This window comes from Sciurus vulgaris, assembly GCF_902686455.1.
Source record: "Sciurus vulgaris genome assembly, chromosome: 9".
Classification (NCBI taxonomy): domain Eukaryota; kingdom Metazoa; phylum Chordata; class Mammalia; order Rodentia; family Sciuridae; genus Sciurus; species Sciurus vulgaris.
The window spans coordinates 114,163,474-114,185,300 of NC_136469.1; the positions used below are offsets into that span (position 1 = coordinate 114,163,474).

General features: G+C 38.5%; 2 protein-coding genes across 5 annotated transcripts in view; one reads left to right on the forward strand and one right to left on the reverse strand.

The window, feature by feature from the left end:
• RFC1 (replication factor C subunit 1) overlaps positions 1–17,002 on the forward strand; it is a 70,205-nt gene extending 53,203 nt beyond the window's left edge. The window contains exons 14-25 of the mRNA XM_079152804.1: positions 583–692; positions 1,928–2,042; positions 3,398–3,489; positions 3,675–3,812; positions 3,925–4,020; positions 4,399–4,497; positions 6,315–6,469; positions 6,582–6,699; positions 8,756–8,901; positions 12,469–12,682; positions 14,975–15,166; positions 16,376–17,002. Coding sequence (XP_079008930.1) covers positions 583–692; positions 1,928–2,042; positions 3,398–3,489; positions 3,675–3,812; positions 3,925–4,020; positions 4,399–4,497; positions 6,315–6,469; positions 6,582–6,699; positions 8,756–8,901; positions 12,469–12,682; positions 14,975–15,166; positions 16,376–16,459 — 1,559 coding nt within the window. The 3' untranslated portion in view covers positions 16,460–17,002. The remainder of the gene's footprint in view (positions 1–582; positions 693–1,927; positions 2,043–3,397; positions 3,490–3,674; positions 3,813–3,924; positions 4,021–4,398; positions 4,498–6,314; positions 6,470–6,581; positions 6,700–8,755; positions 8,902–12,468; positions 12,683–14,974; positions 15,167–16,375) is intronic.
• The window catches only part of WDR19 (WD repeat domain 19), a 108,150-nt gene continuing 97,087 nt past the window's right edge, over positions 10,765–21,827 (reverse strand). For 2 of the 4 annotated variants that reach the window (XM_079152785.1, XM_079152782.1), the window contains exon 37: positions 16,548–18,957. The gene's annotated coding sequence lies outside the window, so the exon portion shown is untranslated. Of the gene's footprint in view, positions 11,124–16,547; positions 18,958–21,827 lie in introns of those variants that run through there. The other 2 variants (XM_079152784.1, XM_079152783.1) reach the window with 2 other exon arrangements.

The following is a 21,827-nucleotide window of genomic DNA, read 5'->3' on the forward strand; positions in this document are numbered from 1 at the left end:
GCTCATGAATAGCAGGTGCAGCTATCTGTCTGTTACTGAGTACGCATTGAGTCCCTATATGTGCCAGCACCATGTAGTAAGGGTAGGAAGAAAGTTCTAACTTTGAACTATGCAAGATAGTTTTAGACATAGCATCTTCAATTCATTATTTCTTTTTGTGCTCATGTAACTGATTCTGGTTGTTGGCATTTATTAAGGCAGATCAGGTTCTGTGCTTAGCACTTTGATCCTCACATCACCAGTACCAGCTACTTCACTGTTGCTGATCTTCATTTTACAAAGGAGGAGACAGACATGGAGGGATTCAGTCTTAACCCAAGTGCTCCAGCTGGAGATGGGTAGAGTCAGGATTGAAACCAGGCATCGAGCACCATGATCTGTGTTTCTGTAGGAAAGGAAGCTAAAAAATATTGTTTCATGCCAGAGTTTGAAAGCAAATTAGTTTTCATTTTTATTCAACAAATTTAGAACTAACCTGGATGAATGCTTTCTGTGGATAGTTCACAACAACCTATTCCTGCCATTCCTGAATCTCTGTTGGTAATACAGATTAACACTCTGGAACTTCTTTTTCTCTGGCAGCAAAGTTTGGTAAATTTGCTGGCAAAGACGATGGCTCTAGTTTTAAAGCAGCATTGCTCTCAGGCCCTCCAGGTGTTGGCAAAACTACCACAGCTTCTCTGGTGTGTCAGGTGGGTGCACTATCTAGTATGGTTGGAAAGATAACCTTGCATGTCAGTTAATGCTCGTGTGTGTGATGTATGTATAAACCTGTGTATATTTTTCTAAAATCCAACTTTTAAAAATTTGCTTTGGTTCTGGTGATATTTGTTATTTTCATCCTTTCTGAGATAATATACTAGTGCTCATTATCTGTGGGGGATACATTCCAAGACTCCTAGTGGATGCCTGAAGCCTCAGATGGAACTGTATCCTACATATACTGTTTTTTCCTATATGTCCCAGAGCATGGCCACATAATAATCTGTGCTTCCAAGTTTTATTGCCCTGGTACCTTCTTTGCATCACTACTATTGTTCTTTGGACCATTATTAAGTAAAATAAGGGTCATTTGAACACAAGCACTGCCTTACTGTGGTACTTGATCTAATAAACAGGGCAGTTTCTAAGTGACTAATGGGCAGGTAGTGCATACAGAGGGGAAAGCCACACAAAGGGCTGACTCACGTCCTGGGCAGGATGGAGCAGGACAGCCTGAGGTTTCAACATGTTACCCAGAATGGCATGCAATTTAAAACTTAACAATTGTTTATTTCTGAATTTTCCACTTAATATTTTCAGATTATGGTTGACAAAGGGTGACTGAAATCTCAAAAAGTAAAACTGTGGATTGGGGCAAGTGGCTAATGAAATAAGTAAAATTCACCTTTGAGCCAGTCAGTATGCTATCATTAAGGCACTTGAGTACATTATCTTTTAGATACAGGTCGAACATTCCTAATATGCAAATCTGAAATTCAAAATGTTCTGAAACCCCAAAACTTTTTGATGAGACACTCAAAAAAAGTTTCAGGTTTTGGAACATTTTGTTATTTTATAATAGATTAATCCTTTATCTGATAGTGAATTCTTGGGGGTTTTATATTTAAATTTTTTAGGGGTTTAAGAATCAAACTTTGTAAAATTGTTCAAGTATATTCTTCCAGATTAGCGATTTACTAGCTGAGGCTTGACGATCACACTTTCATGTGTTTATATACATGAGTGTGCTGTCTACATGTGATATTTAAAAAATGGCTAATATTTTGAGGCATATTATAGTTAAAATCATTGCCTGTTAGTATCATACTTGATATTTTTACCTATGGTTTTCTATGTGATTTTTGCATTCTCTTTCTGCTTAATGAACTTCTCCCTTTTGTTTAATTTGCATTGTGATAGTAATGATGTCTGATATTTTGATTAGGAATTAGGATACAGCTATGTGGAACTAAATGCAAGTGACACTCGGAGTAAGAACAATTTGAAGGCGCTTGTTGCTGAATCACTGAATAATACCAGCATCAAAGGCTTTTATTCAAGTATGTGACTTTTTGAACTGCTGTTTTGTAACAAGTATTGAGTACTGCTGTGCAGCAGGCACCCTGCTAAATCTTGGGGCTATCAAGAAAATAAGAAAGGCCTCTGATGTAACCCTTATGGGATAAAAATTACCCTGCTTTAGGCTTAGAGATTTCTAAGACTATGGTAAAAATGTGTAAATGCACATTTTGGCATTTTGCATATGATTTTAGAGGATTCACAGGAAAATAAATATAATTCAATGTGATGAGTGAGGTCATAAGGCCTGTGGATGAGGAATGATCGTGTTTGGGGCACTGGCTAAGCTAGTGAGCTGGGAAAAGATGGTATTTATTTATTTGAAAGGTCTTGAAGAAAGAGAGATCTGTCTGGTGGTAGAAGATGTCATCTCAGGCAAAAGTAGTAGAAGAGAAGAAAAAATACAGCGTGAAAGTGCCCATTGTATTTCAGGCTGTGGTTGGTGATCCTGAATGGACAGAGTTCATGGGGAAAATTAAGATGCCAAATTAAGGACTCAACTGTCTGTTTAGAACCTGTGGTGTACTGCCGGTCACTTGAATTCTTGGTGCTTTAAGTGGTAGAAAATCTTTGTTTAAAAGAAGTTGCTCAGGAAATGTCACTCTTGTTCATGGCTGGTAAGAGAGTAGCTTGGTTGTATTTCTCAGAGTTTAATTGTACACACCCTCTAACCAGAAATTCCAGTTCCTGGAATTCAGCTATTGCTATACTGGTTTGTGTGTAAAATGACTGACATGCATATTAAGTATAACTTATAGTAAAAGCTTGGAAGTATCTTAATATTTCATTGGTAGATAGTGATTAAGTAAATTATGATACCTTTGTTAAAATGGAATATTAAATAGCCTTGAAAAATGAAGTGTTCTAGTTGTGTGCAGTAGTGCACACCTGTAATCCCAGCAATTTGAGAGGCTGAGGCAGGAGGATGACAAGTTTGAAGCTAGCCACAGCAATTTATTGAGGTCCTAAGCAACTGTCTCAGAATAAGAAGGGCCACAGATGTAGTTCAGTGGTAAAGCCTCTCTGGGTTTAATCCCAGTATCAACAAAGGAAGTGTTCTATATCTACAGACAAGGGAAAACATCACCAAAATATATAAATGACAGAACTAAGGTTTACATTATTAACGTGTAGAATTTCTCTGAAAGGGTATTCAAGAGACTATTATTTACCTCTGGGAAGGGAAACCCAGCAGAAGGGATGTGAGAATTTACTTGTACTGCTTACTCTTAAAGTTTTTGAAGTTTAAAATGTGTTATATAATTTTCTGTAAAATAGCAGTTTTTGAACATTGTTGTTCGCTTTTGTCCCATTCTGTTGCTTCTCACTGGCTCAGGTGCAGCAGCCCCTTCCGTAAGCACGCAACACGCTCTCATCATGGATGAAGTAGACGGCATGGCGGGCAGTGAAGACCGCGGGGGAGTGCAGGTAATGGAAGCACGGTGCTTTTTGAGTTTTACTGTTCATTTTTAGATTTTTAGAAAATATTTATTATTCATCGATATTTATAATAATCAAAGCATTGTTAGGGAGGTTTTTAAAACCTAAAATACATTGTGTGATATTCTTTATTGTTTAAGTAATTATTTTTGTTTTGCAAATTTGCCTTATAGGAATTAATCAGCCTCATAAAACATACTAAAATCCCCATTATTTGTATGTGTAATGATAGAAATCATCCCAAGATTCGCTCTTTGGTTCATTACTGTTTTGATCTTCGTTTTCAAAGACCTCGGGTTGAACAGATTAAGGTATGATTGTTTTTGTTTTTTTTTTAATCACACTACCTTGTTTATTTAAGTTAGATTTTGAGTTCTAAAAAAAGAAAACATTAAAATTACCTTCCTTCCTTTTGAATTCCAGGGTGCTATGATGTCTATTGCATTTAAAGAGGGCTTAAAGATTCCCCCACCTGCAATGAATGAAATAATTTTGGGAGCCAATCAAGATATCAGACAGGTAAATTAAATATATCTTATGACAGTTGTCGATCCTTTTGCATTAATGCCTTCACTTTTTTATTTTTTAGATTACATGAGAGTATATTTTGACATATTGTACATGCATGGAATATAACTTATTCTAATCAGGATCCTGTTCTTGAGGTCGTACGTGCTGTGGAGTCACCTGGTTGTGTTTTCATGTACAAGGACAGGAGAGTTCCGTCCAGTTAATTCTGTCTTTCCTCCTCCCCGCCCCTTCCCCTTCCCCTTCATTCCCCTCTGTTTTTTGGAACTGGCTTCTTTCGCTTAGCGTGATATTCTCCAGTTCTGTTTATCTTGCTGGGGGTGAAGCAACAGTGTTCACCCATCTTTCATTTATTTATGATTCTTTTAGGTTTTGCACAATCTGAGTATGTGGTGTGCACGAAGTAAGGCACTAACCTATGACCAGGCCAAGGCTGACTCTCACAGAGCCAAGAAGGATATCAAACTGGTAAAATACCTTCCATTTCTTAGTTTCTTCCCAAGGCCAGTGCTTCTTGTTCATAGGTACAAGCTTAATAGTAGTGTTGTTCCTATGCAACCCGTGGATATTTATAATAAGACATAGTGGCTGGAAGTATTTCTAATTCAAATTCATTTTTCCTCAAGGGTTATTAATGATAAATTGTCTGTGATAAATTTTAAGAAAGGGATAAGTTTCAGTTATTTTCATACTTGAACAGTTACAAAATAGCTTTTCCAGAGTCCCTTATGTATGGCTTTCATTTTTCCTTTTTTCATACTAGGGATTGAACTTGGGTGCCCTACCACTAAGCTACATCCCCAGCCCTCTACACCCCCCATTTTTTTATTCATGCGTTATAATTGTGAATATTGATGGGATTTGTTGTTACATATTTGTACAAGCACATGAGTTTATAACAATATAAATTTTAATTTGGCTAATATCTAGCCCTTTTTATTTTTTATTTTGAGGCAGGGTCTCACTAAGTTGCTGAGACTGGTCTGAAGTTTATGATTGTCCTGCCTCAGTCTCCCAGATAGATGCAATTACTGGTATGCTTCACCAAGCCTGGTAGCTTTTGTGTTTTGTATGGTTTTGTACCGGTTGGAATAATCTGTTTCAAGTGGTTTAGTTTAATCTCTGAGAAACCAGAGGTCTGTATCAATTTCCTCTGTACTCTATTTTTTGGGGTACCAGGGATTGATCTCAGGGGCACTCAACCACTGAGCCACATCACCAGCCTGTTTTGTATTTTATTTAGAGACAGGGTCTCACTGAGTTGCTTAGTACCTCACCATTGCTGAGGATGGCTTTGAACTCGTGATCCTCCTGTCTCAGCCTCCTGAGCTGCTAGGGTTACAGGCATGTGCCACCGCACACAGCTGTGCTTCATTTTACTAGTCAGAATTTATTATTATGTTAGAGCATTGATTAATGCTTTTTTTTTTTCTCTGTCCACAATTTAAGTAATGGGTTTTTTTTTTTGTTTGTGTGTTTTATTTTTAGTTAATATACTTTATTTTTTGGAACAGTTTAGTTTCACAGAAAATTGAGTGGAAGGAACAGATTTCTCCTATGCCTGTGCCACTTAACCCTCCCCCTCCCTAACACCCACAGCCTTTCCCCAGCCAGCCTCCCCTCCAGAGTGGTACATATGTTAAACTGTAAAATTGTTGTACATTCTGTAGTTTTTTGGTTGTGCCACACAGGGTAGATCATCTGTCCCAAAAGTCCTGTGTTCTGTTTCTTCATCCCTTTTCCCCACTTAAGCCTTGATAACCACTAAACTTTTTCCTGTTTTTGTAGTGTGCTTTCTGCAGAATGTACTACAGTTGGAATTACAATTGTGTAGTGTACAGCCTTTTGAGGTTGACTTATTTCATACAATAATATGCACCTAAGATTCCCATCAGGTCTTTTTTATGACTTGATAAACTTTTTATATTTACTTGTTGAGTAATATTCCATTGTCTGGATGTACCATAGTTTGTTTATCCAGATGCCGAAGACATCTTGGTTGCTTCCAGGTTTCGGCAATTATGAATAAAACTGCTGTAAAAATCTGTGTGCAAGTTTCTGTGTGATGAAGTTTTCAGTTCATTTTGGTAGATACCAAGGAGTATGACTGCTGGTGTAAGAGTCAGATTAGTTTTATAAGAATTTGCCAGATTGTCTTCCAAAGTGGCTATACCATCCCCACCAGCAACCAGTGAGAGTGCCTGTTGCTCTGTGTCATTGCATTTTTTGTGCTCAGTGGTTGAGATTTTGGTCATTCTAACAGGTATGTCCTTTTCTCTCTTCAGGGCCCATTTGATGTTGCCCGGAAGGTGTTTGCAGTTGGAGAAGAGACCTCTCACATGTCGCTTATGGACAAATCGGATCTCTTTTTTCATGACTATTCAATAGCACCCCTCTTTGTCCAGGAGAACTATGTACACGTGAAGCCTGTAGCTGCAGGGTGAGCTTTCAGACTCCTGAGGGGTTAGGACAGTCTGTGAAGGCCACAAACTTGGGAAGGAGTGACCTGGGGTGTAGATAGTGGTGTGATCCAGACTGGTTCTTTCCTGCAGGGGTGACATGAAAAAGCACTTGATGCTTTTAAGCCGAGCAGCAGACAGCATATGCGATGGTGACTTGGTGGACAGTCAGATCCGGAGTAAGCAGAACTGGAGTCTTCTGCCCACACAGGTAAGTGTAGGGCTCTCTGTCAAGAGTGGACTTTGAACAACCACCACCAAAAGAGTGGACTTTGCTTTAGCCAAAGAGAACAAAATAGCTTTTGGCTCCTGTAATTATTTAAGGTACCAGATGAACATTATGGCTCTTCTGGCGAAAACATGATCTGTTACAGATGAAAACACTCTGATCACTATTGTCTCTCTACTAATCTGTCCTTATTTTTCAGTGTTTCAAAAATGTTTTTATATAAGTGTATGAATGGAAATAGGAAGGGTGGGTATTGGTTATAACCAAAGATGTGAATCAGAAATTTTGTTTGCCCTGTTCTGCCTTTAAAAATTCTTTTTTTTGTTGTTGTTGTTCCTGGTGGCTCTCCTAGAGAGTTGCTCCTCCTTGAAGGAATGAGCCATGCCAGTCAGCAGTCTTCTCTGTGATGCAGGAATTCCAATGTCCTTTTTTGCTAAAGAAGCAGCTTTATATTGGGTACTGTATTTAAGTTGATATCTTTAAGTGAAAGCAGAATTCGGCAGACATTTTTATTTAAGAGTGTTGTTAGTTCTTATTTGACTTTTGTGTATTTTATAGCCTTAGTGACCTGTATGATAAGCAAAGGACTTCTTGAAGGCCCGCTTTCTTTTAATTCTTCACACATGTTTCTTGGCCAGAGAAAACAAAGACTTATTCTGGAGATGCAGAATCTTTTGTTTTAAAAGTGTTTTCCCCCCTACTTAATAATTGTACCTTTGAGAATTTCTCTTAAAGAAATAATTTTAAACACAGGAAAAGCTTAATGTATAAACATATTCCCTAATGTATTAGTTCTGATAGCAGAAACTGGGAGAAAACCTCCATATCCAGTAATAAGAGAAGGATTATTTGTGATAATCCCTTGATGAAAAATTTTGCGCCCTTTATTGTTTGTAGAGATTATCTAATATGAAAAAACAAGAGAATATTACTAGGATAAAGCAAGATACAAAGTTTATGTGGAGTATAATTCCAGTCTTTAAAAAAGCAAAACCCACTGGGTGCGGTGGCACATGCCTGTAATCCCAGCGACTTGTGAGGCAGAGGCAGGAGGATGGCAAGTTCAAAGCCAGCCTCAGTAAGACCCTGTCTCTAAATAAAATACAAAATAGGGTTGGGGATGTGACTCATTTGTCAAGTGCCCCTGAGTTCAATCCCCGGTACCAAAAAACAAAAAACAAACAAACAAACAAACAAAAAAAACCCTGGCCATAAAAGATGTGTAGAGTTCCCTTTTTGATTTGGTCAAGTGCCAGTTTAATCAATTCTCTAATTATTAGACATTCCATACATTAATCTACCTGTACTATCATTTGCTTATGTTAAAGATAATCACATTCCTCTTCAGCTAGTTCTGTGCTGTTTCTTTAGCATCCATGAGGTAACAGGTATGGTGAGGTCAGTTAGCTGAGGATGCAAGCTTTCTCTGAGAGCTATCACATGTTTTAGAACAAGGTATTGATTGCAATCCATTGTTTTCTCTAGGAGAAGTTTCCCTAGAGACAGGGAAAGGGGCTTACTGCCCTGTAATTATGTACCTGGGACAACACTGCTTCATTTTCTAGAGACCGTGTATTAGTCCATTTTCAGTTACTAGTAATGCAATACCACAGACTTTGTAAGCTTAGAGGAGAGTTCTAGTGAGCTCACAGTTATGGAGGTTTAGGGGCTGGCATCTCGTGAGGCCTTCTTGCTGGTAGAATTCCAAGGTGGCACAGAGCATCACATGGCAAGAGATGGAGAACATGCTTGTGTGTGTGTGCATGTGTGTTTGATCTCTCTCTCATCAAGGTGGGGCCCCACCTTGATGGCTTTATCCAGATCACTTTCCAGATCCTCACCTCTAAAAACTAAACTTTGATTAAGTTTCTACCCTCTTAGTACCTCACAGTGGGAACTTGATTTTAACTCTTGAAGGCTTGGTGGACACACCCAAGTCCTGACTGAACCATAGCACCCTGCATGGAAGCCAACTAAAGAACTAACGTTGTACTGATTTCACTTTTGGACTGCAATCGATTTTTTTCCCTCCTCTCAGGCCATTTATGCCAGTGTTCTTCCTGGGGAGTTGATGAGGGGGTACATGACCCAGTTTCCTGCCTTTCCGAGCTGGCTGGGCAAACACTCATCTACAGGCAAACACGATCGTATTGTTCAGGACCTAGCATTGCATATGAGTCTCAGGTAAGCAGAATTACTCCATTTCTGGAATTTTTTGGTGAGGAGATTAGCCTTTATCTAGTAAGACAGGATGAGTCTAAAGATTTGAACTTTAGTTTTGATTTTATTACTAACTTTGTAAATGATCATGGATAAGTTCCTTATATTTTGTGGGCCTGAGTTTTATCATCTGTAACCAGTACAACATTTGCTGTACCACTTAATAGGACATTTTGATAATACAGATGATAGATGGGTCATAAAAATACATTTTTAAAACTATATACATCTGAGGTAGTGCTGCTCTTATTGTGATTATGCCTATTACTAGTGGGAATAGTGTCTTAGCTTCAGAATGATTAATTGGAAAAAATTGAACTATTCAGAGAAATGAACTAGTTTTTGCCTATTTTAATAGTGAACAGACCTCATTTGAGATAGAAAACACAGTTTAGTGTGTGATAGGCAGAGGCCATTCAGGTAATTGAAAATTAATATACTTGGAAAAGTTTAAAGAAGTTCAAAATACTTGTGTTTGGTACAATTTTTTTTAAATTATAAACTTAAAAAATGTGCATGTAACAAATATTAAGCAAACTTGAAGGATTTATTTATAACCATGAATTTTAAGGCCTGCGTCACTCTGCCCTGGGGTGTCCCTCCTTGAGGCTCCCACCCTGCTCCAGTGGGTTTTGAGCCCTGGACTTCCACGTTGCTTTGTGACTGTCCCCTCCCCCGCTTAGACTGGACATTTGAGGTAGGAACTGAGCCTGCTCCTCAGGACATAAGGTTTCCTAGTGGCTTATATGTGGGGCATTGTCATCAGCAGGGACGTTTGTGGTTAGGTGAAGACCTTCCCGCTTAACCTTTTAATCCTGATCCAAGTCACTGAACTCTTGGAGGCCTCAGTTTCCCTTTATCTTTACAAAATGAAAGAGTGATTTTCTTATTAGTTCTTAACATTTTTTGGGCTCCTAAGCACCTTTGAGAATCTGAAAGCTTTGATCTTTACCCCCTGCCTCAAGTACACAGATGCTCAAATAATATGATCATAGGGAAGTACAGATCCCTGAAGTTAAGAATCCTTGATTTTAGGTATATAGATATCATCTCTAGACTTTTCTGGATTTAACGTTCTCTGATTCAATTAGAAGATGACAGTTCAACAGCTCCAAATAGTTCTTTTGTAAATGTTTCATGGTCTTGGGGTCTGTGGCTTAGGGACTCACAGTGCCTCTCCTCAGGTACTAGTGTCCTTAATTATAGAAGACTAAATCTACAGGAAATGGGCGAGATTAACAGGAGAGTGTTTTGAGCTCTTTGCCTAAGTAATCAAACGGTCACAAGGGTGAGTTTCTGGAGTTCTGATTGAGGAAGAGGTCTCCATGACCTCTCAGGGTTCAGACGTTAGTTATGTGAAGGCAGGAATAGGACCCTGATTTAAACATTCATTTCTAATTCTAATGTGTGCTAGCAGCGCTTCATCTCTGTAACAGACACCTGAGAAAATCACCTTCAGAGAGGAAGGATGTATTTAGGTGTATGATTTCAGAGCTTTCATTCCACGGTTGGCTGGCTCTAGGGCAGAAGCTGTTCACCTCATGGCTGTCAGGAAGGAGCCAGTGAGTGCGAGACCTGGGGGAGAACATGCCTCTCAACTGGGCGCCCCCAGTGACCCACTTCCTCAGGCCGCGCCCCAGCTAGTAACATGTGGGTTCTGATACTAATAGCTTTAAAGTATGCACACAGAGGCATCTAGGTCGAAAAGATTTAAGATGGTGACGTTTGAAATACTGTTTTGTGGGCTGGGGAGATAGCTCATTTGCTAAAGTGCTTGCTTTACAAGCACAGGGCCCTGGGTTCGATCCCCAGCACCGCAAACAACAACAACAACAACAACAACAACAAACCAGAAATACTGTTTCGTTCATTTATTTTGTTTTAAAGAGGTGACAGTAGGTCTGTGGCTCAGTGGTACAGCACCTGCCTGGCATGTGTGAGGCACTGGGTTCGATTCTCAGCACCACATAAAAATAAATAACTAAAATAAAGGTAATGTGTCCATTTACAAATAAAAAAAGTGATAGCATTTGAGAGAAAAGGAAAAAGTCTTCCTGATTCTAGGTCTCGGCAGATCAGAGAACTGGTTCCTTATCTTCCACTGGCAAGTGTGGATCACTTTTTGATTCTGCAGGAATATTCTCTTCAGTTTTCTGAGGTTTGGGGAAAACCCTGAAAACACTGATCTAGAATTGAAGATTTCAAAGCATGTGAGGGAGGCATTCTTATATAATTCCAAAAGGAATCATCAGAGACCAAAAGGTGCTAAACACCCTCATGTGGAGAGTGGCGGTGAGGAAGGCTTACCACCTTTGTTTGTTGTTCTTTTTAGATACACATGACGTAGAGTGAGTGTATTTTGACTCATGTAGTATATATGTTCATCTACATACATGGGAAAGTTATGTCCGATTCATTCTGTTCTTTCCTATTCCCATCCCTCCTCCCTTTCTTTCGTTTCCCTTTGTCTGATCCACTGAACTTCTATTCTTCCTCCCCGCTTATTGTGTGTTAGCATCTGCATATCAGAATGTTCGGCCTTTGATGTTTAGGAATTGGCTTATTTCTCTTGACATGATAATCTCCAAGATCATCTGTTTACAGGCAAAAGTCATAACGTCATTCTTTTTTATGGCTGAGTAATATTCCATTGTGAATATATACCACATTTTCTTTAACCATCCTTTGAAGGGCACCTAGGTTGGTTCCATAGCTTAGCTATTGTGAATCGAGCTGCTTTAGACATTGATGTGGCTGTGTCACTGTAGTATTCTGATTTTGTCCTTTGGGTATATACTGGGAACGGGATAACTGGGTCAAATGGTGGTTCCATTCCAAGTTTTCTGAGAAATCTCCATACTGCTTTCTAGAGTGGTTGCACCAATTTGCAGTCCCACTAGGAATGTATGAGTGTATCTTTTCCCAATATCCTCGCCAACATTTATTGTTACTTGTATTCTTTTTTTTTTAAATACATTTTTTTTAGTTGTAGATGCACACAGTACCTTTATTTTTTATGAGGTTCTGAGAATTGAACCCAGTGCCTCACACATGCTAGGCAAGTAGTACTTGGTAGTACTACTGGGCTATGACCCCCGCCCCACTTGTATTTTTGATAATTGCCATTCTGACTAGAGTTGAGATCGAATCTCAGGTCTCACCACCTTTTACTGATGCTTTTGGTATTCTGGAACTTGGAATGAGTAATCTTTATGGCAATAATAGTATGCACACAGAGAAACACTGTTGCTGCCTGGACCTTAAGAGTAGGCTGCAAATAGAGCCCATGTTTGGTTTTTAGTCACTAGTCCAAGTAAGGAGAAAACTGCCTTTTAAGCACAGTGATGTGTGTCCATTTCCCTGGTGTGGAACCCCAGGCCTTTCCTGCCACTGTTAATAGTAGGCATTCTACCAGGCAGTATTAAACTTGGATTAAACTCTGCCTGATTGCCTCTTTTGATATGCATAACATGACTTGAATTGGTGATAGCCTGCCATCAACTTCAATTGTGTCTTTTGTTTTGGTTTTAGAACTTACTGTAGCAAAAGGACTGTGAACATGGATTATCTGTCACACATAAGGGATGCACTTGTACAACCCTTGACCTCACAAGGGGTAGAAGGAGTACAGGATGTTGTTGCACTTATGGACACATATTATCTGATGAAAGAAGACTTTGAGAATATCATGGAAATCAGCAGCTGGGGGGGCAAGCCTAGTCCCTTTTCCAAGCTGGACCCCAAGGTAAGTTGTGCGGCCTCCTGGTTATTCATCGCTTTGTAATGACTGGGTCTGCCCTGGTAGTACTTAGTGGTGTTTTAAGTGCTTTTTAAAAGGTTTACTTTATTTTCTCTTAAAATTTATTGCCTTTTAAGGCCTATGCTTTCTAAAGTAGTATTTGTGTACAATGATAAGAAAAGACTTCTGGATTTACCTTTGTAATTTGTATTTTTTATCTTAGCTTCATGCTGAGCAGAAAAGCAAGAAGTCAAATCTGAGGAGCAAACATGAACATATTCCTGATAAGAGCAGAGGGAGGAAGTGAAAGTGAGGCGGTAGTTAGAACAGAAAGAGAGACGGGTATGAGTGGAACTCCACGGATCAGCTCTTTTATCCAAGAAAGAAGTCTCACGCAGGAACGGGGGGTGCAGGGGTGAAATGGCGTCGTAGAACTCAGTTTCCTGGTGGAAAGTGAGCCCCCAAACAAAGAAAAGGACTGTGTTTATGTGGGTTATTTTGAGGGGTGGTCTAGTGAACATGTGAGTTTGCTTAGACAGTCAGGAATGTGGGCCTTTCGGTTGAGGTCTGTGGACAGAGCCAGAAAGAATTTTGCTTTGGAGGAGGTAAGGCCTCCTAGAGACGGTTTTCTTTTGAGGATGATAAACATCCTTTCTCCTGTAAGCAGCATCTGGAGGACATTCGTCTTGGGAGATGATAGCTGTCAAAGCATGGCCTTCGTTTTTACTCCTCTTTCTTATCCTCAGGTTTCATTATTTTGGGAATTTTTATTCTCCATATCCGTTCACAGTAATAGGTTACAAAAAGCAGGTTGCAGTGGTGCATGCCCGTTATCCCAGTGACCAGGAAGCTGAGGCAGAAGGGTCGCAAGTTCAAAGCCAGCCTCAACAACTTAGCAAGGCCCTATGCAATTTAGTGAGATCCTGTCTCAAAAAATAAAAAGGACTGGGGATGTGGCTCAGTAGGAAAGCATCCCTGGGCTCAATCCTGGAACCAGAAAAGAAGAAAGAAAAAGAAGGTGAGTTTCTTGGTTGAGGATTGTATGATTTTCCTTTTTCTTTTTCTTTTCTTCTTTTGTTACCACAGATTGAACTCAGGGGCACTTGATCACTGAGCCACATCCCCAGACCTATTTTATATTTCATTTACAGACAACATCTCACTGAGTTGCTTATTTTTTGCTTTTGTTGAGGCTGGCTTTGAACTCTCAATCCTCCTGCCTCAGCCTCCTGAGTTGCCCCAGGCTACTGCGTGCACCACTGCGCCTGGCCTCCTTTTTCTTTTCTTTTCTTTTTTTTTTTTTTTTTTTGCGGTGTTGGGGATTGAACCCAGGGCCTTGTGCTTGCAAGGCAAGCACTCTAGCAACTGAGCTATCTCCCCAACCCTCCTTTTTTCTTAACCTACCTAATTTGTGGATTCTATATTTATTCTGGATATTATATATTCTGTATTTATTCTTGGATAGTATGCTATGTAAAAACATATCCCCTTCTTTTCTATTCTTTTTGGTACTGGGGATTGAACACAGGGGCATTTAACCACTGAGCCACATCCACAGCCCTTTTTTATATTTTATTTAGAGACAGGGTCTTGCTGAGTTGCTGATGTTGGCTTTGAACTCGTGATCCTCCTGTCTCAGCCTCCCCAGCCACTGGGATTATAGGCCCACTCTGCCACACTCCCTTTCTTTAAAAAAAAAACCCTCAAGTGATATAACATGAATATGTAATGTCTCACCTTTGTTTATTTGATGCTGTTTTAGTGAACATATTCTCTGTAGTTTGTTTTCTCTAGAATTTTGATCTGACTTAATGGTCATTACTAAATTCATGGATTTATTTTGGAATTATGTTTAGAAGCCTGAAGTTAGGGCTGTTTAAATCACTAGTATTTGTAGAATTCTGCTCAAGGAAACTTAAGTGTTTTGAAGTAAAGGTCAATTTGAACCTGATAATGAGCCTTTTTTGATTTACTGATTCACAGACTGACTTTGCTTCAGACTTAGTAGGAATATGGGAGTGCTCAATAGTTAAAACATGACTTCTAGTGACTCTTTTAATGCCTAACGTTTCCCATACTGATTCCTAGTCTCTTTTGAGTCATGAGCTCTAGTAAGAATGTTGTGAAAAGTATGGAATTTCTCCATGGAAAAATACATATATAGTTCATTTACACATGTATGTGTAAATGTTTTGCAGATAGTTTCAAGGGGCTTCCATGCCTCTCCAAGCATTTAGGCTTTAAGGGAATGGTTTGGCAATAGAGTTTTAGTAGTCTCCCTCTGCTCCTTTTATGCAGGTGAAAGCAGCCTTCACAAGAGCTTACAATAAGGAGGCCCACCTCACCCCATACTCACTGCAGGTAATAAAGGCATCTAGACCCAGCACGGGCCCAGCACTGGATTCTGAATACAATGAAGAGTTACAGGAAGATGACTCTCAGTCTGATGAGAAAGACCAAGATGCTATAGAGACTGACGCAATGATCAAGGTAGTATTTTAAGCGATGGATGGGAGATCCTCAAAATAGATGATCTTTACCTTGTAAATAATAGGGCCTATACGGCAAGTGGCAGAGTAAGCCGAAAATGCTTCTCATGTTTTGTTAATTGTGACTTAGGGTGGTGGAGGAATAGATTTCATTTTATAAACAGCTTCTTATAATAGTAGAAGAGCCAAATGGTAAGAAAATAGGCCATTATATGGATGGTCATATATTCTCTAAGAAAAAGTAGGATTTTTATGTATTCGGCCCTTGGTATATGCTTTCTTATCCACAGACACACATTTTTGCAGCAGATGGAAAAACATTTTTAGCAAACCCATTTTGCCCTTCTGTTATTTGTGTTTTGCTGTAGTCATTGAATTGCCTGTAGAACTTTCTCAGAGCAAAACTTCATCTTTCCTTGTCATTTGCTAGGAAAGATTAAAATCAGTCAGGGTATCAGCTCAGTTGACTACGACCAAGGCAAAGGAATCTAGTCTGTGTGCTCCTCTGTCCTTTGATGTGTGTAGATGCTCCTTGCCCCTCATTTTTGTGTTGTATATACAAGATAGGAATGGTTGCCCTTTCCAGTGGATCCCACTCTGTCTTATGTAGACATAAAGAGGTAGTCTTCCTTATTCCTCTTCCCTCTTTACAAAATGAATGTGCTTAAATCTCCAGCCTGAAACTAAAGGGAAATTCTTTATGTAAACATGGCCGTATTAGGCTGGATGTGGTGGTACATGCCTGCAGTCCCAGCGATTTGGGAGGCTGAGGCAGGAGGATTGTAAGTTCAAGGCCAGCCTTAGCAACTTAGTGAGGCCCTATCTCATAAAAAAAAAAAAAAAAAAAAGCTGGGGATGTGGCTCAGTGATTAAATTCCCCTGGGTTCAATCTCTGGTACCAAAACAAAAAACCAACAAAAAAACTTATTTGTAAATTAACTCCTGCTTATTTTGCCTCACATGGGGAGTGTATCTTAGTTCTAGATAAATAGCTTCAGTTTTTACTGCTGTCTTTGACAGGTGTAACTAGCCCAGTTGTTGCTTAGAAGCAAGCTCATCAGGGTAGCAGTAGTCCTAGATGTTTGCAGCCTCTCTTTTTAAATTAAGCTGCAGATAAAGATAAGGTTTATTTTAGAGAGAAGCTTGTTTCATTTTCATTTACTCTTGAACACAGCTGCTAACTATTTTGTGCATCTTTTCCCCCCAACAGAAAAAGACAAAATCTCCAAAGCCTTCAAAACCAGAAAAAGATAAGGAGTCCAAAAAAGGAAAAGGAAAAAGTTTGAAGAAATGAAACAATTTTTTTCACCAACAGCCACTTTTTATCCACCCTCCTGACTAGTCTAGCTGGTCTAGGGCCAGCCTTGTTTTTTCCAGGGGAACCAAGTTTAGCGTAATGGGATGACATGGTGGTCCCATTCCAAAGGCAGCACAGCTAGAAGGATATAACTGGTAGGCTCGTGCACACCTCTCATAGAGGTCTGTAGGACTGCTTGGGTCCTCCACTGTCCCCTGCCAATCTAATTTGATGGTCGTGCTTCAGAATGACTGTGTATAATTAGAACAGAAACTACATGTGGGCTTTGGTGCCAGATTTTCATTAACAGTGATAAAGCTGGGAGCAGTGGTACGAAGGCGTCTTTTGTAGGCTTCAAAATTTATCTTAATGGCCTTTATAGGACCAATGCTGGTATTTTTTTTTAAGGTAGTTCTTATTATGTGGTGAAATTTTGTAAATAAATCAATACAAAACATTCACCACCTAGAACTGGGTATTCTTTGTACATTGTCAAGCATCTTACAAAGTATAAACTAGGAATAAAAATGTTCCATGTGATGTGTGTACAAATTTTTCTCGAGGTGGTCATCTTGTACAGCAAAACAGTATGTTGGTATATTACTGTTCCTTTTTAGTTTACAGATGAGTGGATAAAAGCTCACCATATTCCTTACTAACCAGTTGTGTGAAACACGACTTTTGCAGTTGAAGAGCCAGAGCTGGAATTTCCAGCTTTCCTCCCTACGCACGTCCCTGCATGTCTCTCATGGAGAGGCCCTCTTTGTTGCTAGTAGAGGGTGTGGGGGCCACAGGAGGATTGCCAGGCATGCCTGTCCTTGTGCATTCCCATTAGGTTCAATCCAGTAGGGCTTAGGCTGAGCCATTTTCTTAGGCTCTCTGGCTGGAGATGGGGTTCTGTCCTGGGATGGATCTGTTGGAACTTCAGATTGTACCTATAAATTTGCTTGTCAGTGGCTCTGAGGCTGCGGATCTAACCTGGAATTTAGTTTTCTAGCTTCTTTTTAATCTTGTCAGTAAATGCTCAGAGGTGTGTGCTGCCTCTGTGAGGTACATGTTAAAAGGACTGATAATCTTGTTTGGGAGATTGGACAAAGTTCTGAAGACATTTAAAGTGTATTTACCAGTGTGAAAAAATATCTTTCATGGAGATTAATTCATTATGAAAATAAAAATTTGCCTTAAGCCTTTACCCACTGAGCCATGCCCTTCTTTGTTAAAGCAGGCTTGAAACTTTTCAGTTTCAGTGAAGGTTTTTTTCACCAGTAGAGTGAAGATGATTTTCTCATGCATATTCTTGCATTCCTTTTCTTTTTGAATATGCAAGTCATGTCTGCCCAGTTATTTTGTAACTCTGAAAAGGGCCGCTTTGGAGCCAGAAAAAAGTGTCTTTTACTTGTTCATCATGTTTTTGTTTTTCATTATGAATATTCTACAAATGTATACAAGAACATTTCTTTTGGAAATTATAAATACGCTATTTCACGTATGAGGATGACAGTACAGGTCTAATTGTTCCTGGGTGCCCTCATAAGTGGGGGCTTATGGGTGGGTTTTATGTAAATAAATTGTATTGTACCACTTAGGCCAAGGCCTCTGGCTTGTTCTGCTGGCCATTAGGAGGGAAGGACAGGTCATAAAGCTGGAAGCATCATATAGGTGAGTTGCTTAGATGCTATAAAACATTATTGGCCCTGTGGACCCTAGCCTCAGCTTATGAGTGCCATAGATGTAAAATTGTGTAATTTATTCAGAGGTGACTCATTTCTGTTAGCTGTTCAGACTCTGGTGATGTTGGCTATGGATGGCAAGGAAGTGTATGCTGAAGTTGCAGGAAAAAAGTATGGATCCCTTGCAACTTGTGTGGTGTGCATGATACAAGTAAGGAACTGTCACACAGCCTTGGGGAAGATTCCAAGTAATGGGTGTTTTCAGGGGAAGTCAAATGATTTGTGAAAAATTCTACAGTGTGTAGTAGAATGACTCAGCAGACAAAAAAAGATTTTACTGTGTTTTGATGTTTTGATTCTGGGACCAAAATTCTACTAAAATAGCCTTGATTTGTATGAACATATTTCAAAATTTTTTTACACTTAATGTATGCCTATCCAAACTTCACAACGTGCTTCAAAGCTACTTTCATCATCTCTTTTTCTGTCTCCAATTCTAATATTACAAATATATAGTCAATTATTTTATTTTAAAGGAGATATTTCAAAATATAAAAGTAATCAAAAAACTAAATATTTACAATTATAGGTCACTGTTAACAGTGCAGAGTTTAGAATGTGTAAACTTTAAAGAGAAAATATACAAAGTATAATAAGCAACACTATTATGTGTCACTGTTGCCACTCTACAGAAGCTGAACGTGCTGACCTGGAGAGGTCACCTTTGTTTCTTGTTTCTGTGTCTGTGAAGAACCACCTCTTAAGTCCATTGGGGTGGAAACAGTCTCCTGTGAAAAAATTGCTATCTTCTCAGGAACACTGTATCTAGAAAAGACAAATACATGCCTTCAGAAGGGTTTCAGGTGATTACTAGCATTCAATACTCAAGCCAAATTTTCTGCTTGTTTCTGAACTGTGGAGCAAGAACACTACATTCAAGCTAGGAATTGCCAGTCTGTAGTCGGTACTGAGTTTCAGTACTCGCCTTGCAACTGACTAATGTTGTGTGGCAGCTTCTGAGCCTTTATTAGAAATTGAGAATGATGATGATGATGATGATGATGATGATGACCACACTGCAAAGAATGAGAAAATGCAGAGTGAGTCCTCAGCAAACTGCAGAGAACATACATACTTTTTCTTTTTTTTCCTGAAATTAAACAGTTAAGGGTTGCTTATCTAAAGGAGCCAGCGAACAATGGCTTCAACCAATATTCATTGTTTAAAAGACACAATGACTTTTTCAAAAGACAGTATACAGTCATAACTCACTGAAGACCCTCACTTCAAGGAGCTGTGACTTAGCATGGTTTAAGGACTCGAAGTTTTTATAGAGTATCATCAACTTTAATATAGGGACACTGGAGAGATTCCGTGAAGGTTTACTGAAAACAAGTGGCAGAGATGCAGATCAGTCTTCCTACTGATGACAGTTATAAACTTGAGACAAAATATAATAACTATTCAAAGGCACTGGAGAACCACTAGAAGCAGGCAGAACTTGGAAAGGTATCAATCCTTGAAAGAAGAGAAGGTTTCTGGGTAAGAGTCATGGTCGCATGGCTTTTTACCTGAGGGTAAGAAAATGAGGCACGGAATGGCTTGTTCAAATTAGCCTGGAGTCAGAGAATAGATTCTGTGGATGCCAGAGCTACTGGAATCTGAGGGGAAGAGTTCAAAAAATGGGGTTGCCTCAAAATCTGTAAACTCCACACAAATCCTTAAGTTTTACAGGTTTAAAATATAGCCTCTCAAAAAGCCCACTGATAAGCAATAGTTCAAGAACTGAAATAATTAAATGGAGATTTTTGCTGCTGGGCAGAGTTTGGAATTTGAATTTAACTGCTGGTTACAACAATAATCATTCTCTAAGGGTAAATAAAGAATCTCAGGGTTCTAAAATATCTACATAATGTCCAACATACAATAAAATATTACTGAATGGTGAGGAAAACACTAGAACATGTGACAGGTAGCTAGAAGAAAATAGAAAATAATCCTGAGAGCACACAGATGTTAAAATAACAGACTTTAAAACACCATTTAAACTATGTTTAGACGTATGTCATAAGGAATGACAGATGTGAGAACTCAAAAAATGAAAACTAAAAAAGAACATTTTAGAACTGAAAATACAAATTTGAAATGCTTTTACCTAGAAAGTCAGTGAACTTGAATATAGATCAAAAATATTTGATAAGAATAATCAAATATAGATATAAGTGGAGTCCAAGAAAGAGTAGAAAAGGATAGAAAAACTATTTGAAGAAATAATGGCCTAGAATTTCCAAATTGATGAAAATAAACATAGAGATCCAAGAAGCCTAGAAAATCTCAAGGTGAATAAAAACACACACTCCTAGTCAAATAGTCAAATTATAAAAACTACAACGTTTTGAATGTAGCCATAGAAAATGATATGCACAAGGGAACAATGATGTTTGACATTGGAGACAAGTATCCTCTTAAAAGATAAACAACAAAACCCCAAACCAGAATTCCTTATCAAGTGAAAATATCCTTCAAAAATGAAGTAAAATAAAGACAAATAGTCACTAATAAACCTGAACTTGAAAGAAATGTTATAGGAAATTCTTTAGGCTGAAAGCAAATAATACCATATGGAAATCTAGATTCAGGAATGCAAGAAAATCATGGAAATGGTAAATGGGTGGGCAAGTATAAGACTACATCCATATTTTTCTTGTAATTTCTTAAAAAGACACAACTTAAAGGAAAATAAGGTTTATAGAGTGTGTGTGTGTGTGTGTGTGTGTGTGTGTGTGTGCGCATCTGTGTATATATGTATGTTTGTGAAATAGGCTACTGATCAAATAAATAATTTTGCAAAAGTATGTAGGTAAAAAGTCAACAGAAGACTCAAGTGAAATATTAAAGATTGGATTAGCTGAATAGAAGGCAAGACAAAAGTAATGAAACAGCATACCTAAATTCAACCTGATAATAACACTTGGAAAAGAAATCAGAACAACAAAAAAATTACAGACCAGTATTCTTCATAAATATAGACACAATATTCTCTGTATAAGGAAAATAACCCAGAAGTACATAAAGGAAATATAGCATGATCAAGTGAATTTATCCCCTAAATAAAAATTGATTTTAACACTCAAAAATCAATATAAAACAAAAAGATGTACCCCATTTGTGTACAATGAATCAAAATGCAGTCTGTAAAAATAAATAATTTTTAAAAATATAATTTGTATTAATGGGATAAAGGGGGATAACCTTATAATCATCTTAGTTGATACAGAAAATTCATTGACAAAATTCAAAACTCAGTGAACTAGAAATAAAGGAAACTTGTAATTAAGATAGAAGGCCTCTCAAATATTTTTTAGTTGTTGATGGACCTTTATTTTTTATTTATTTATATGTGGTGCTGAGAATTGAACCAGTGCCTCACGTGCTAGGCAAGTGCTCTACCACTGAACCACAACCCAGCCCCACATAAGGCCTCTCTCAAAAACCATACAAATAATCTTCACAAGGGTGAAATACTGAATGCTTTCCCCCCATTCCAGCAATAGGACAAAGATGTTTTTCATACGACAATTGTCCTAGAGATCTTAGCTAATGCAATATGGGAAGAGAGAGAAATAAGAGTCATAAATATTTGAAAGGAAGAAAAGTTTTTCTCTGTTGACATGATTATTTACATAGACAATCTG